The sequence below is a fragment of the Peromyscus leucopus genome, chromosome 1 (genome assembly GCF_004664715.2).
Source record: "Peromyscus leucopus breed LL Stock chromosome 1, UCI_PerLeu_2.1, whole genome shotgun sequence".
NCBI lineage: Eukaryota > Metazoa > Chordata > Mammalia > Rodentia > Cricetidae > Peromyscus > Peromyscus leucopus.
In genome coordinates this window covers 172,405,693-172,423,347 of record NC_051063.1, presented here as the reverse complement: position 1 = coordinate 172,423,347, position 17,655 = coordinate 172,405,693, and the positions used below count along the sequence as shown (strand labels likewise).

The 17,655-nt window shown below is 50.7% G+C and overlaps 1 protein-coding gene across 1 annotated transcript in view; it reads right to left on the bottom strand.

The window, feature by feature from the left end:
- The window catches only part of Clptm1 (CLPTM1 regulator of GABA type A receptor forward trafficking), a 30,903-nt gene extending 15,299 nt beyond the window's left edge, over positions 1–15,604 (bottom strand). The window contains exons 1-2 of the mRNA XM_028893829.2: positions 15,519–15,604; positions 7,444–7,556 (exon numbers count right to left, since the gene is read on the bottom strand). Of these exons, the coding sequence (XP_028749662.1) occupies positions 7,444–7,556; positions 15,519–15,590 (185 nt within the window). The 5' untranslated portion in view covers positions 15,591–15,604. The remainder of the gene's footprint in view (positions 1–7,443; positions 7,557–15,518) is intronic.
- Positions 15,605–17,655: the final 2,051 nt, after the last annotated feature.

The window sequence follows — 17,655 nt, the reverse complement described above, 5'->3', positions numbered from 1 at the left end:
CCAGCCGCCCAGAAGGCAAGACATGCTAGAGGACAGGTAAAGCCATGGCCACATGGTGATAAACAGGTCAAAAGAATGTGTTAATTTAAATGTAAGAGCTAGCTAGTAATAAGCCTGAGCTTGGCCAAGCATTTGTAATTAATATAAGCCTCTGTGTGTTTATTTGGAACCAGGCGGTTGGGATAGGAAAACTACACCTACAAAGAACAACAACAGAAAACCCAACAAAATAAAACAAAACGGGCCAGACAGACGGTTGAGGAACTGCCACAGACTGGCCTATGGCTATGTCTGTGAAGGACTGTCTTCATTATTAATTGATACAAGAAGGCCCACTGTGGGCAGTACCATCCCTAAGCTGGTGATCGTAGGCCATAAGAAAGTTCTATCTAAGCATGTGAGTTAGCCAACAAGCAGTGTCCCCCAGTTTCTGCTCCAGATCCCTGCCCTGACTTCCCTCAATGTAACCTGAAGTATAAACCAAATAAACCTTTTCTACCTTGAGGTGCTTTTATCAGAGTATTTTATCCCAGCAACAGAAAAGTAACTAACATTTCTTGTAACTCTAGATCTAAAGGATGATGCCCCTCCTGGTAACTAACATTTCTTATAACTCTAGATCTAAAGGTTGATGCCCCCCTGGCCTCCACACACACTGCCACGTGGACCACATATGCACACACTCTCACACACACACTCACTCTCTCACAGAGAACGTCTTTTAAAAATTAAGACCAAACATTAAAGTCAATCAACATATTAAAATAACTTAGTTTTACAAAACTCCTATACACTAAGAGCTGTGGGAATAACCACATCCGCTCGACGGTCCAGAGCTTGTCCAGTCTATGCAAGGCCTCACGTTCCACTCCACCACATCACACAATCTGTCCACACACCAAGTGAGCATGCGCGTGCTATCAATATATTTTCTACTTGTAACAATACTGACATAGCAAAGCTACAAAGGCCCTCCTATCTCCATCAGAGGAATCAACCAACTACAGACCCGAAACACTAAGGAAAGAGAAAGCTGCAACTGGGCTTGGCGACATGCTTCTAATTCCGAGGCGGAGCAAGAGGATCCTCTGAGCCCAGAGTCAATCAAGGCCAGCCTGGGCAACACTGTCATACCCTGTCTTCTGAAAAAGAATGGATTCTGGGTTGGGCTGACTGACCAGCAAGCCCCAGAGATCCTGTCTCTGCCTCCTGCCACCAAGGTCAAGGTTTCAGATTCATTCGGCCACACATGGGTGCTAGGGATCTGAACTGAGGTTCGCATGCTTGCGAACTGGGCCATCTCACCAGCCTCGGTTGGCTTTTTGAGTCAGTCTCCCTCTGCAGCTGAGGTCAGCCCAGAACTCACAGTCCTGCTTCAACTTCCCAACCGCTAGGACTACGAGTATACTGCCAACATCCCCTCTCGGCTTTTGAGAGCTTCCAAGTGGGGTGTGAAGCCTGCACCTTCCCCAAGCTGGAGTGGCGCTACACCACGGAGCCTGGTAGCCGCCCCATGAATGCTCTCCCATGTCAGCTGCTCCACTAGTCAGTCCACCAGGAGAGAAAGGCATGTGCTGCTGCTCTCAGGGTGGAGCCCAGTGACAGAGGCTGGCCTGGCCTGTGCAAGGCCTTGGGCTAAACGGAAAAGTACTGGGAGTGAACTCGGTGGGTTGGTGTCTCCCGGCTGGGCCCCATTAGGGCAGGACCGGGCGCAGGGACTTGCCTCTGCCTGTTGAAGCCAAGGAGCCCTGGGGTCTGGGGTCTCAGGGGCTGCAGCCCAGCTGAGCCACCTGCTCCCTGCTGCACAAAGCTGACAAAAGTCTGGAGCCAATGCTCTCTGGGGACCCCGGAAGCCTTCATGAGAAGCTCCCGCTTCAGTAACTACTCCGAAGGAGAGTATGGGAGCAGCACTGCCCCACTCAGAGGAGTCTGTGGGTTCTCAGCCCTCTGTCCTTCCGTCCCCATGGGGAACGAGGCCGGCTGGACCAGTGCTTTCTCAGGTTCAGGTCCTAGGAGTTTCACAGGAGTGCATGTGAGGAACCCTCTCAGAGGCCTTGTGGGACAAAACCCTTCCTCTATGCACCTAGGCTTCCCAATTTATCTGAGTCAATTGGGCATGGTGGTTCATGCCTGTGATTCCCACCCTTGAGAGAGATGCACGAGGGCTGCTCAAGTTCCAGGCCGGACTGGACTTACGGAGCGCAACCTGGTCTCAAACCAAACCAAACACTGGCTTCAAAAAAGAAAATAAACATATGCAATAAATCCTCTATCCCACTACTGCCTCCTTTTTAAATTGTACTTACTTATTTGTTTGTTTATTTTATTTTATTTTTAGGACAGGGTGTCTCCATGTAGCCCTGACTGTCCTGGAGCTCACTCTGGAGACCAGTCTGGCTTTCAAACTCACAGAGATTCATCTGCATCTGCCTCTGAGTGCTGGAATCAAAGGCATGCGCCACCACCGCAGCCGCCACCACCACCAAATAGCTATTGTTACAGTCACAGATTCAAAATGCTTATAAACAAATGTGGGTATGATAGCTCCTAACTATTAATTCCAGCTTTCAGGAGGCAGAGATAGGAGGATGACCAAGAGTTTAAAGCTAGCCTAGAGTACAGTGAGTTTAATGCCAGCCAGGAATACACAGGAAGTTGCTATCTCAAAAAACAAATGCCAGCAGTGGTTTGTGGTATTGACCTTTAATCTTGGAGGCAGAGGCAGGCAGATCTCTTTGAGTTCCAGGCCAGGCAGTTACAAGGTGAGGTCCTGTCTCAGGAATAAAATAAAAATTCAACTCTAGGGCTTGCAATCGATAGTTCAGTATGTCAAGTGTCTTGCCACGCAAGCCTGGTGACCATGTAAAAGGAGAAGAACACTAACTCTGGAAAGCTGTCCTCTGACCTCCACTCACCTCCACTGCAGCACACAGCAGACACGTCATATAGAAACAATACATAATTAAAACATACAGCCGGGCAGTGGTGGCGCACACCTGCCTTTAGTCCCGGCACTTGGGAGGCAGAGCCAGGCGGACCTCTGTGATTTCGAGGCCAGCCTGAGCTACAGAGCGAGTTCCATGACAGGCTACAAAGCTACACAGAGAAACCCTGTCTTGAAAAAACAAAAAACAAAAAAATAATAATAAAAAAATAAAAACAAAACAAAACACCTCTATGCCTAGCCTATTTGGGGCCCTTAATTCCACCCACAGCAACACACACACACACACACACACACACACACACACACACGACTGGAGATGGTCCGTGAGCAGCCACCCACACCCTCCTGATGTCTGCTGCACTAGTCCTAAGGAAGGAAATGAGCTGCTGCAAAGACTGGATCAGAGCCCCTCAGAAGGAAGCAGCCTCAGTACCAATGTGCAGATTTCCAGATACAAACTTAATGAAAAGCACCGGGAGCTGTGGTACAGGCTGAGGAAATGAGAAACCCGGTGAGCTGTCCTGTCCTGTCTGGTCGCTTGGAGCACGAGAGCAGTAAGTGAGCCAGAAATGATGGCACAGGTCCATGATCAGCACTCAGGGAGCGGAGGCAGGGGAATGTCCCAAGTTACAGGCCAGTCTAGGCTACATCAGACATTGTCTGGATTGGGGGGGAGGGACAGACAAGGAAACCTAAGGAACTGGGCATGTGGCTCAGTTGACAGAGTGCTTGCCTGGCATACAGAAAACCCTGGGTTTGTTCTCCAACACTGTATAAACTGGGGGAACAAGGAAATATAATGGGGGCTAAATAGGATCAAAATACAATATATACATGTATGAAAATGTTATAGGGAGACCACTATTATGTATAATTAATAAATGCTAATAAAAACTTACCTCAACACTTAGAAAACAGAGGCAGGGGGATCTCTAAGAGTGTGAGACCAGTCTGGTCTACTTAGTGAGTTCCAGACTTGTCTCTAAATAAATAATCAAATCTTTTTTTTTTTTTTTTTCATTTTTGAGACAGGGTTTCTCTGTATAGTTTTGGTACCTGTCCTAGAACTCACTCTGTAGACCAGGCTGGCCTTGAACTCACAGAGATCCGCCTGGCTCTGCCTCCCGAGTGCTGGGATTGAAGGCGTGCGCCCCTGCTGCCTGGCTGACTCCACATTTTCTTCTGACCTCCACATGCGCACCATGGCACATAAGTACATACACACACAATCAATCAAATGTAATCTAATAAAGATCTGCCTGCCCCTGCCTCCCAACTGCTGGGATTAAACGAATCAAAAGGGCCTAGCAGATGGCTCAGCAGGAGTGCTTCCCACCAAGCCTAAGGACCTGAGTTCAATACCCAGAACCTACATGGCAGAAAGAAAAAACCAAATTCCCAGTTTCCTCTGACCTCTACACATGTGCTATGGTACATGTGCGTTCACAACATGTATCCCCATGCAATAAATGAATGAACGAATGATTGAATGCAAGCACAAACACATGCACGTGCACACAATAATAAGATAATCCGAAAGCACAGGGCAGGGAGGGGAGAAGGGAGAAAAAGAACAACTCAATATTGGGCCAGAGACGGCTCAACAGTCAAGGGCACTGCTGCTCCTGCAGAGGACCTGGGTTTGGTCCACAGCACCACAAGGTGGCTCACAACTATTCCTAACTCTAGTCCCAAGGGATCCTGTGTGCTTTTCTGACCCCTGCAGGCACCAAGTGCACATGCACACACATGGTACCCATGGTATCCACAGGCAAAACCCTAATACATGTAACATAAATCTAAAACATTTTTCGCCTTTTTTTTTGGTTTTCTAAGACAAGGCTTCTCTGTGTAACAACTAGGGCTGTTCTAGAACTCACTCAACTCACGCTCTAGCCCAGGCTGGCCTCAAACTCAGATCCACCTGCCTCTGCCTCCCCAGTGCTGGGATTGAAGGTGTGCCTCACCATGGCCTGGAAACTTTTTAAAAAGGAAAAGAAAAGAGAACAGAACAGAACACTATGGGGACTGGAGAGATGAGATGGCTCAGTGGTCTTAAGAGCACTGGACCTGGGTTCAATTCCTACTAGCACTTACATGGCAGCTCACAACTGTCTATTTAACTCCAGTTTCAGGGGATCTAATTAATATCTTCCCACAGAAACACATGCAGGCAAGACACCAGTGCACATAAAATAAAAATAAATCTTAAGAAAAAATAAAATCTCAGTTGGGGATTTAGCTCAGTGGTAGAGCGCTTGCCTAGCAAGCACAAGGCCCTGGGTTTGGTCCTCAGCTCCGGGGGAATAAATAAATAAATAAATAAATAAATAAATAAATAAATAAATAAATAAATAAATAAGAAAGAAAATCTCAAAAAAAATTTTAAGAGTTTGTATTGCGATATTTGTGAGTCCAAGACCAGCCTAGTCTACAGAGACAGAGAGAAAGAGAGAGAGAGAGAGAGAGATATCCAGGAAAGGCGCAAAGCTATACAGAGAAATCCTGTCTTGAAAAACCAAAAAAAAAAAAAAAAAAAAAAAAAAAAGAAAGTTCATATTGCTCTTGCAGAAGACCTGATTCCAATTCCCAGCTCCCATGTAGCAGCTCACAACTGTCTGTAACTCCAGTTCCAAGGGACCTGACATACTTACACATAGACAGACACAAACAAACATAATTAAAAATAAAAATAAATCCTTTTAAAATCAAGCACAGCCAGGCATGGAGATGTCTGCCTTAAATGAGATGGGGGTGGAGGGTGATGCTGCTATATACTAACTGAAGCTCCCTGGCTCCTCCCAAAATTGTCCGTCAGTCCTCTATTCCAGACAAACATGTTGCTCCTAATGTCTGTGAGCACGAGATGCATCTGCTAGAGCTGCCTGGCGGCTCACACCTGTAATCCTGGCACTCAGGAGGCTGAGGCAGGAGGACAGTTATGTCTGTGGACTGCTAGAGTGAGACCCTGTTCCAAACCAACAACACACCTCTGCATCCCTACTACTCAGGGACTCAGCTTGTACTGTGCTCAGTCCCTGAGCCAGCTGGGGGTCAAGGTGAGGTCTTATGAGCCAGAAGGAGCACTGTAAGTGAGCTCCAGGCCAGCAAGGCTACATACGGAGACCCTCTCTAAACAACAGGACCCCACACCTATTTTTGTTGTTACTGTAAGGCCTATTTACAGAGCCCCGGCTAAAGAGAGAGATTCCAAACTAAGCGAGAGGACAAGACGTGAGCTATGCACTTGGGATGTCACCACACAAACGACCTGAGCAATACTCAGCAGCCATGCCGTGCAGTGTGCTCTGCAAGGGCACAGAGCATTTCTAAGTTAAGGGAAAATCTACTAAGGCAGGTTCTCTGATCCCCTATAAAACCTTCTCCCTTTCCAGTGCCCAGCAGGACTCAATTTCCCTAGATACCGAGTGGGTTTTCAGGCAGACCTTGCTTCAGGCCGGTCACCTCAGCATTTGGGAAGCTGAGGCAGGAGGATCAAAGGTTCAAGGACTTGGGCCAGGAGATGGCTCAGTGGGTAAAGGTGTGTGCCATGAAGCTTGACCGCTCGAGTCTGACCCCTTGGACCCACGTGGTAGAAGAAAGAACCGAATCCCAAGTTGCTCTCTGACCTGCGCATGTGCACCTTGTCACATGCACACCTTCCTACGTCCTATAAAATTATTAAGTCGATGTAATAAAAAGTTCAAGCCGGGCAGTGGTGGTGCACACCTTTAATCCCAGGGCTTGGGAGGCAGAGGTGGGCGGATCTCTGTGAGTTTGACGCTAGCCTGGTCTACAGGCTATTCAGCAGCACATAGAAACCCTGTCTCAAAAAACAAAACAAGGGGGCTGGAGAGAGAGATGGCTCAGAGGTTAAGAGCACTGACTGCTCTTCCAGAGGTCCTGAGTTCAATTCCCAGCAACCACATGGTGGCTCACAACCATCTGCAATGAGATCTGGCGCCCTCTTCTGTATACATAATAAATAAATAAATCTTTAAAAAACAAAATACCAAAAAAGTTCAAAGCTCTGCTTGGACTACACAGCAAGTTCAAATCCAGCCTGGTAACTTACTTAGTAAGACCCTTGATACTATCAAAAAGGATGCCTTTCATCTCAGAACTCAGGAGGCAGAGGCAGGCAGATCTGTGAGTTCAAGGCCAGGCTGGTCTACAGAGTGAGGTCCAGGACAGCCAGGGCTCCACAACAAAGCCCCTGTCTCTAAACGAAGCGAATCTACTTTAGACTTTGGGCTGAGTGCTGTCCAGGAGGGCTCTTGAGGGCTCACAGCCAGCATTAAAGGAGGAGGCTACTGGGGTGAAACCATGAGAGGCTGGGCTTGCTTATCCACAAGGTCCTTTTCCGGGCAGGTAGGTCCTGAGGCCTCTGTGTGCACAGCCTCTCGCCAAAGCAGCAGTGTGCCATCCCTGGTCACCGCTCCCTCTCCCCAGGTCCTGCTTTCTGCAGAGGGGGAGCCCCAGGCCCCCCTGCTCACCTGAACAGCACGCCTTTGATGACCTGCCAGGCGTTGGGGGCTGGCTGGGGTGGGGGGTTCTGAGGCTGGGTCTCGGCTGGCGCGTCCCTCCCAATGCTGCCATTGCTGGTCACCTGTGGGGGACAAAGCGCAGGGTGAGGGGCTGATATGGACACCCTGAGCAGAGGCTGAGCACTCGGGCCTCGTCCATCTTCAGGGAAGGCACAACCCGGAGTGCCAGGCAAAGGGCTCCAGAGGAAAGTGCTCCCGGGACACCTGGGGATGGTGGTGACCCATGACAGAGCCGCTGTCAGCCCTGAGAAGCAGGCACCTAGAGGGGAACCTGAGCCAGGCCTGCTTGAGAGGTGAAAGCAGAAGAACCAGGAGTTCAAAGCCAGCTTAGGCTAACAAGAACCCTCTCTCGGAAGCAGAGGCACATCAGAGACATTCTGACAGCCTGGGGGAGTCCAGGCTCAGAAGCCTCTCTCAGGACACTGCTGGCTCCCCAGTCCTGTCCTTGTCAGTCTCTCCTGCCAGCTGCCCGACCCCCTGGTCAGCCCTCAAAAGGCAGGACCTGAGGGCTGTAGAGATGCTCAGTAGTTCAGAGCACAGGCTTCCCTTCCTGAAAACCCTGTTTCCCAGCACCCATGTGGTGGCTCCCAACCACCCATAACTCCAGTTCCAGGGGATCCAACACCCTTTTCTGACCTCCATGGGCACTAGGCACACATGCAGTACAAATACATACATACATGCAAGCAAAGCCCTCAGATGCATAAAATAAAAAAGTCAATCTTTAAAGGGGGGGGGCACCACCATGGGCACTGCGGAGAATCAGCACCTGACCCGTCCCTGTGAATCAACAGACACAGTGCCTCACTGTCCCTGGTCCACCCACACCCTCGGTCTCCAGGCTCCACTGCCCAGCCCGCCCCCCGCCCCCCGCCGAGGACCCTGAACTCCAGTCCTGCACATCTTTCCGATCACCCCCTAGCAAGGAACAGAGCAGCCCTGGAGCAGGACGGGTGTCCCCATTACCAGCAAGAGCCCTTCTGGTTATTACCCAAAGTGCGAGACAGTACCGAGGTGGCAGGGAGGTTCAACTCTAGGGCTCAGGGACCTCAGCTTCAGTCCTTCTCCCGTGGTTCTCCCTGAGACACCTCAGGCATGCCCCGCCCTCTGCCCCGAGGACAAACGTGTGAAAACACAGGTAGAGTGAATAGAAAAGCTTCCCTCCCCAAGTTCCCAGAACTGTTGTGCAAACCTACTGTGTGCCAGGCCCTGAGCTGGGTGGCAGGCACTCAGCTCAGGGACTTGGTGGCCCAGGCTGCAGTGTCAAGATGGAAGCACACCTACAGAACAGCAGACAGGAAAGAAGCCGCGCACGGGCCACTCGCCTGAGGCTGCAGCCCCTATCATCATCTACTCACCTCTACTCCTCTGCCTTCTCCTCCCTCCCTCCCTCTCTCCCTCCCTCCCTGTCCACCAACCTCTGAGAATCTGTTTCCAGGGAACACACAGGCAGCAGCCCAGCGTCCACCTAGCCCTTCCTGTGGTTTATTCAACGTCCTTTCTAAAATAGATAACTAAGATAAACAGAAAATACACTTTGGAGAAATAAGCAGAAGGTGACAGCCACTAGGACATGAGGCAGGAACCCACACACTGGACAGAAGCAGTCAGTCACATGGGGGGCCGGGGGAAGGGTGTTTGGATGGAGGGAAAAGTATGAGGGCCAGCAGGAGGAACTCAGGTATCCAGCAAGTCTGGACAGATTCAATCAGGAAGAGGGGTGGGGGCCAGGGCAGGAGTTGAAGTCACACCTGGCTGCTCCTCCCCACAGTGACGGGCAATCCAGCTGGGCAATCATACCCACAAGCACGGCCAGTCACAAAGACCTTCAGAGTGCTGCTGGGGTGTGAGGAGATGGGCAGGCTCTGAGCTACTGCCCACCAAGAATTCACCGATGCCCAGGACTCCCAGCATTTAGCATTTAGGATGCACCAGACCCTGGGTCCCACCCCCCCAGACTGGAGGGACAAGAAGAGCCTTGAGTCATGAGACAGGAAAACGCACATGGCTCACAACTGTCTGTAACCCCAGTTCTAGGAATCTAACACCCTCCTCTGGCCTACACATGAACCAGGGAACATATACGTATGCAAGGAAATACTCATACACATGAAATAAGTAAATATAAATATTTCTCTTTTTTTTTTTCTTCTTTTTTGGGGGGACAGGTTTGTTCTGTGTAGTCCTGACTGTCCTGGAACTGCCTCTGCCTCCCCAGTGCTGGAACTAAAGGCATGCGCCACCACCGGCCAGCCTCTTTTTTCCTTCTTAGTGATTCTTTTCTTCTATGAGGAGGTAGGGGCATATGCCACAGCATGTCTGTGGAAGTCGGAGGAAAATCTGTGAGTCAGTTCTGTTCTTTTGCCAAGGGGTTCCAGGGGTCAAACTCAGGTGGTCTGCCTTAGCAGTGTGCGCCTTCGCCCACTGTTCCACCTCACTGGGCTCTGAACAATTTTCAGGTGTGAATAGGCAATAGCAACAAGTACCCTTTTAAAACATTTTTTCTTATGCATATGGGTGTTTTGCCTACATGTATGTCCATGCATCTTATGAATGCCCCGTGCCTAAAGAAGCCAGATGAGGTCATCAGATCCTCTGGAACTGGACTTACAGAGGTTTGTGAGCCACCATGTGGGTGCTGGGAATCAAACCTAGTCTTCTGGAAGAGCAGCCAGTGCTCTTAACTGTTGAGTCACCCGAAGATTTATTTTTATCTATCTGCCTACCTACCTACCTACCTACCTATCTATCCATCCATCAATCACTAAACATTGCTGTTTTTGTTTTTGTTTGAGAGAGGGTCTCTCTATGTAGCCCTGGCTGTCCTGGAGCTCTCTATGTAGACTATCTATGGAACTCTCTATGTAGACTGGATCTCACTCTGTAGACCAGGGTGGCCTCAAACTCAGAGATCCTCCTGCCTCTGTCTCCCAAGTGCTGGGATTAAAGATGTGTGTCACGCCCCTGGCTTTTGTTTTTAACTGTGTATGCATGCGCACGCACATGCGCGCGCACATGCATACACACACACACACACACACACACACACACACACACACACACAGTGTATGCATTTGAGTGCAGGTGCCCCTGGAGGCTGCTGGACCTGAGCTGGAGTTACAGGTAGTGATTGTGAGTTGTCCAATGTGGATGGTGGGGACTCAAGTGTGGTCTCCTGCAATCCCAGCACTCAGGAAGCAGATACAGGTAGATCTCTGCAGGTCTGAAACCAACCTGGTCTACATGGTCCGTCAAAGCTACATAGAGATCCCCTATCTCAAAGAAGTAAACAGATGAGTAGTTAATTATCACTGTTGTATACGTTATGTGATCTGCACAGAGTCTGAGTCTGATGGACACGTCTAGAGTTAGCTCTCCTGAAGTCTTTATGTGGGCTCTAGGAATAAACACTGGTTGCCAGGCTTATATGGCCACCATCCTATCTATGGAACCATCTCCCCAGCCTCCCCAATCCAGTGTTTTTTTGTTTGTTTTTGTTTTTCAAGACAGGTTTTCTCCATGTAGTTTTGGTACCTGTCCTGGATCTCACTCTGTAGACCAGGATGGCCTCAAACTCACAGAGATCCGCCTGGCTCTGCCTCCCGAGTGCTGGGATTAAAGGTGTGCATCACCACCGCCCAGCCCAACCCAGTGTTTTCAACTGCATCTAAACCAGGTGTGGCGGTGCATACCTGTAATACCAACCTGAAGGAAAGGCCGGAGGACTGCCTTCAGTTTGAAGCCATCCTAGGTTACATATGAGGGCTTTTCTTTACAAAACAACAATAAAGCTAGTTAGTGGTGCACGCCTTTAAACCTAGTGCTTGGGAGGCAAAGGCTGCTGGATCTCTGTGAGTTCAAGGCCAGCCTGGTCTACATAGTTCCAGAATAGCCTGAACTACATAATAGAGAGACCCTGTCTCAAAACAAACAAACAAAAACCAATAAACAGGGCTGGAGAGATGGCTGAGCAGTGGACTACTGGTTGCCAGTACCCACAGGATGGCTCAGAACCATCCATAACCCATTCCAAGGGATCTGACATCTGCAGGCACCAGGCAAGCATGTGGTGCATATGCATGCATGTAGGCAAAACACTCACACCCATAAAATAACTCAATCTACTAAAACAACAAACTGCTTCTGTCCTGCACATTTCCAGACTGTTTCCTGTCACATCCTCCTAACCAACACAATGCAGCAGCTACTTCCACACGGTTTCCACCTCACTAGGCATGGAACACGGGGCATGCAGGTTACATGCAAACTATTCTATTCTAGGGACTTGGGCACTGAGATTCTGATACTGAAGAAGGGAATCCTGAAACCAACCCCTGTGGACACAAAGGGACAAATCTACTGATACCAAACTGTGGCCTCACACTGCAGAGTGTATCAAAAGCCACTACACTCGGACAGCTGTGAAGGCTTCTAAGTTAGACCTCAACAAAGAGGTGACCCTGCTGTGGCTCCCCTTGCCCTCAGACTCAAGGCCAAATCCCCACCAGAGCCTGGCATACCCTGCTTCCTCACTTCAGTCTGTTCTCTCTCCCCCCATTACCTGTCTGGCCACAGTGCTTAGCCTATCCGAGGCCGTTCCTCACACCAGGTATCTTCTACCTCAGGCCCTTTGCATAAGCTAGTCCCATTCCATCATGGCTTTTCCTTTACCTCCTTCAGGTCTTTGGTAAAGCGCTACCTCCTCTGAGAAGTCTTCCTAAGACTATTTAATCGGCAGCTCTTCCACCTACCCAGCCTCACTCCAAAGCACCCCGGCTGTGTGCCTGTCCACGTCACGGCCATTGCAGGTCGGGTATCCTTTTGTCACTGGCCCCATCTGTGCTTCCCACCTCCTACTGGGCAGGGTCCGGGAAAGCAGAGCCCGTTCTGCCCACAGCCGCGACCCAGCGGGCCATGGATCAGCTGAGGGAAAGAGCGGCAGGGTGAGCCTGAGGAAGAGCAGGCTGCTGTGACCTGGCAGGGAAGGGCCCGCCCGCTCCATGCTAAGCCAGCAGGCGGGGAAGAGAGAGAATGTGAACGCAGCAGGGCAGAAGGCACGGCTCCCCTTCTAGGGTCTGTGTGCCTGGGCTCCAAGACCCCCCTTCAGGAGCCTTTGCACCAGCCTGGGAAGCAGCTGTGACCATCAAGGCTGTACAGGACCATGCCTTCAAGGATCACCATGACCACCCCAGACTCCAACTCAGCCTAGCCTCTGGCACAACCCCCATTCACTGCTGTGGAAGTGAGTCAGTGTAAAATACCTGCCAGGGATGGACTAGGGAAGGTTTGCTATGTATGCAGGGACCCTGGGCTCCACCGCCTACACCATTAATAAAACAGAACAAACACCCAGGAGGTGGTGCACGCCTTTAATCCCAGCACTCAGGCAGAGGCAGGTGGATCTCTGTGAGTTCCAGGACGGCCTGGTCTACAGAGCGAGTTCTAGGACAGCCAGGACTGTTTCAGAGAAACCCTGTCTCAAAATACAGCAACAAAAACAAAAACTAAACTAAACAAACATAAACTTCCTCAAACTTAGCATCTCCTGTGTCCAGCCCTGAGCTGAGGGGGTTAGTGATACAGTACTGACCAAGAAACTGGTGGAAAAGACAGTCACAACACAGTGGCTGGGCCAGCAGAGCCGGAGCACTCTAAGAGGCAAGGTTTGCAGTAGAGGACACTCCTCCAGGCCCTGGCTCCCGAGCACAGGTGATTCTGCCTCCATCACCCCATCCCCATCCTAAGAACATTCAGAAATTCCTAGAGACTAGGAAGGCACATACATGCTACTGACAGTCTGCAAATACCAGGGGCAGTGCTAAGCATCCTAAAGTGCATGGTGCAGCCCCACATTGAAGGATTCGCCAACTCAAAATGTCAATAACCAAGGGTGTTAGTAAGCCTAGTCTAGGCCGGGCAGCACTTGGGAGGCAAAGGTAAGCAGATCTCTGCGAGTTAGTTCAAGGCCAACCTGGTCTACAGAGTGAGTTCTAAAACAGGCTTCCCAAAGCTACACAGAGAAACCCTGTCTTGAAAAACCAAAAAAACAAAACAAAAAAGCCTAGTCTAAGGCTAGGCATAGTGGGCACACTTTTAATCCCAGCACTTGGGAAACAGGAGTGGGCAGTAACTCTATGAGTTCCAGCCCAGCCCAGCCCAGCCTACACAGTAAGACCCTATCTCAAAAAGAGAAAAAGCCTGGTGGTGGTGGTACACACCTTTAGTTCCAGAACTCAGGAGACAGAGGCAGGCAGATCTACAGAGCAAGTTCCAGGACAGCCAGTACTACACAGAGGAGTCCTGTCTCAAAAAGGGGGGTAAAAAAAAAAGGTGGTGCTCACACAGAGAAACCTTGTTTTGAAGAGCCAAAAAAGAAGAGACTAAAAAGAAAAGAAAAAGATAGAAAGCCTATTCTAGTCCAAAAACAGTTCATGCCAGGTCTTGATCTGCTTAAAAAAAAAAAAGAAAGAAAGAAAGAAAATGTGTGTACTTTATCCTGAAGGCCAAAGGATGAGTACTAAAAGCTTACAAGTATGAGCTTGGATTAGTGACACATGCCTGTCATCCTAGCACTTGGGAGGCTGAAGCAGAAGGGTGTTGGGTTCAGGGCCAGCCTGAGCTTCCTAGGAAGACCCTGGCTCAAGTAACAAACCAAAGAGTTAGAGCAGAGATGGGAACCAGAGAGGCTCCAGGTGTGTCTGGAAGTGCAACACACTAAGTCTTGGTCTCTCACGCCACTGACACCCATTCATCGATAGAAACTGAGGAGCCAGGACAACAGTTCAAAGACTAGGAAGTCCCTGCAGACCCAGTCAATGCATTCACTCCGGCAAGGACTCTACCAACAATTCCCTGAGCTGCCTGCACCCCAGCTCTGGTTGGAAATACCAGAAAGGCTCGAGATGCTGGGCTCTACCTCACAACTTTCAGCCCGCTGTTTTCCCCCAAAGGAGTGTATCTGCCCCGCCTTGGAGATCCTGCAGCCCCTCAAGAGGACTTCTGCCACTACTCTACTGTTACGGTTGCAGCTTCCTCTCCCCCTCTCCTGACTGCAGGGACAAGGCTGGAGCCATCTTTTCGGCCCACAAGGCTGGCCCTCCCAACCAACTCCTCCATTAATCACTGGGGAAATCAAGGCCCCAAGAAAGAAACTTGTCCAAGGTCACACCAAGTCAGCTTCACACACGCATCCCTTCCAGTCGGTACTCCTCAGCCCCGAGCTGCCTCCTACATGTCAGTGACATCCTGGTGGGTGGGTCGACAGCACCTTGCTGTCACTCCATCAATTCCCCCAGAAGCCTGCACGGAGCCTGAGTGAACTGGTGTGCTCTGAGGTCTCAGTCTAGTTTGAGTGGTAATGGGTTAGAAGGCAAATGCATCTGGACCAGTATCTCTATTTGATCAGTTTAGGCTAAAAGCGTCCATCTCAGGACAGACCACCCACAGTCAGCTTTTTTCTTGGAGCGGGTGCCAAAGTTAACCTGGGTGACCTTCTGCAAGTGCCTTCGTCTTGCTGTTCCTGGGATCCTGGTCTGTAAAATGGGTCTGTCGACCTCCGCTGCCCATGCCCTTTGTCGACCATAATTACCGTCTTTCCCCAGAGCTGGAAAACTCCCAATGAACCAACCACTGCCCCGTATCTCAGGCACTGCAGCAGAGTGGACCCGGAACACCAGACCCACTCTAGGCATGGTACTGGAGCCTGGGGATAGCACAGTGGAGAACCGAGGACGTCGGGGCTTACAAGTCTGCGTCCCCCTGCTCCACTGTCTCCTCGGCTCGAGCTAGCAGTCTGGTGGACGCCCGGCGCGAGCCTGCAGGAGATGCTGGCGCGCAACAGGGCCGGGTTCCCGCCACCGTCCGGCCTCCTGGGCGGCCGAGCGCTGCCTGGGCCCAATAGTCAAGGTCCCTCTGGGGCATAGAGCCCCGGGTGCACCCGATTCCTCCAAAAACGACGGGACACTCCCCGCGGGAGTGCCCCCCGCTGGGGGAGAGCCCCCTCGGGCACCTCTCGGCCTCCGTACCTGACCAGAGCTGCCTCCCCCGGCCGCCACCACGGCGCTGCCGGCCCCGTCCGCCTCCTGCGCCGCCGCCATCTTCCCGCTCCGGGTCCCCGCCCCCGCCGCCAGCCCCGCCCCGTCCCCGACGGCGCCAGCACGTTCGCGCGAGATTTCACACTTGGCCCACCCGGCCCGGCTACCGTATCTGAACGGAGCGCCTCAAGCCACGCCCCTCGGGGGCCCAACCCGGCCACCGTACCGCGCTTCCGCCCTACCGATTCATCGCAGGGTATTTGTGTGTGTTTGTTTTTTTAAAATCTAGCAGGAAGTGCTCTGACGCGCTTTAACTTTCTGGTCTAAAATGTTCTCCCCAGAGGCTCCCTTTCTAACCCTGGGCCAAGTTGGCCGGTCTTTGCGGACCGTGGGCTCGTTCCGAGCAATCTGCCCCACTTCGGCGCGCTGTTTCTGCGCGTGGTACGCAGTGGGTGGAGCCTGGGCTTCTCCGGCCACCGTAGGGGGCGGAGCGACCCGCCGGAGCCACGCCCCTCCCGGGCGGGAAGCCCGTTTTCGAGCCGCCGATCCTGGGCTCAGCCGGGTCTTCATTGCCCTGGGGTTTTTCCTTCTGCTGCTTTTTCCCCTGATCTTCGCGTTCGTCATCAGGTCCCCCGAGGTGGCAGCCTCTCCGTGCATCCCGGGGCCCTGTTTCAGGGATCTTCACCTGGAAGTGAGAGCCTGCCCACCTTCGGTCAGCGGCGTGTGCGCGCCAGCTGGCTCTGTGCTTTCCAGCAACGCTCGCAGCCTGAACACCCTGCCGTGGGCCAAGCGAATTGGTTTGTGTGTTTCGGTTTTTGTTTTTTTCTCTCGAGAGACAAGATTTCTTGTTTCGAGTATGTTTTCGATGCAGGGAATGTCTCTGTCGCCCTGGCTACCTTGAAACTCTGTAGATCAGGCTGGCCTCGAACTCAGATTCTCCTGCCTCTGCCTCCCGAACGCCGGGATTAAAGGTGTGCACCACCACCACCTGGCACGAATATCTATCTATCTGTCTGTCTGTGTCTGTCTGTCTGTCTGTCTGTCTCTCTCTCTCTCTCTCTCTCTCTCTCTCTCTCTCTTTCTTTAAAGACAGGGTCTCCTACTGTAGCCCAGGCTAGCTTGGAACTCACTGTGGCCCAGGCTGGCCTTCACTCGTGATCCTCCTACCTCAGCCTCCGAAGTGCTGGGGATACAGATATGAACCATGAGCTTAATAACTCTCCCTATTTATGCATTTCTCATTTGTTAATTACTTTCTTTGATTTTTCGAAACAGGGTTTCTCAGTGTAGCCTTCGCCGTCCTGGAACTCACTTTGTTGACCAGGCTGGCTTCGAACTCACAGAAATCCCACCTGCCTCTGCCTCCCGAGTGCTGCGCCACCATTGCGGGGCAAAGTCTCACAAATTTCATTAGCTACAAAGTCAGCAAACTATATTAGCTACAAAATCTCTCAAATTTTAGATTAGCTACTGTTGTATCGGTGCGGGGTTCACGCTGGTCCGTGGAAAGAAGACACAGAGGCACTCTTTTTTTTTTTTTTTTTTTCTATTATCAGCTTGATACAGTATAAATTCTTATCCTAATTGTGAAATGTTTCACTGAGGCTTGCCTAGTAATTGAGTAAAACCAAAACTTATTATAAGCCACAGTCATCCTAGGGTCCCCACTGCTATGTAGCCTCCCTGGTTCTGTGGGTTGCAGTCTGATTGTTCTTTGCTTTATGTCTAGTATATCCACTTGCGAGTGAGTACATAACCACGTTTGCCCTTCTGGGTTTGGGTTACTTCACTCAGGATGATATTTTCTAGATCCATCCATTTGCCTGCAAACCTCATGATGTCATTGTTTTTCTCTGCTGAGTAGTACTCCATCGAGTATATGTACCACATTTTCTTAATCCATTCTTCAGTTGACGGGCATCTAGGTTGTTTCCAGGTTCTGGCTATTACAAATAGTGCTGCTATGAACATAGCTGAGCATGTATCTTTATGGTATGTATCAGCATTCCTTGGGTATATGCCCAAGAGTGGGATGGCTGGGTCTTGAGGTAGTTCGATCCCTAATTTTCTGAGAAACCGACATACTGATTTCCACAGTGGTTGTACAAGTTTACATTCCCACCAACAG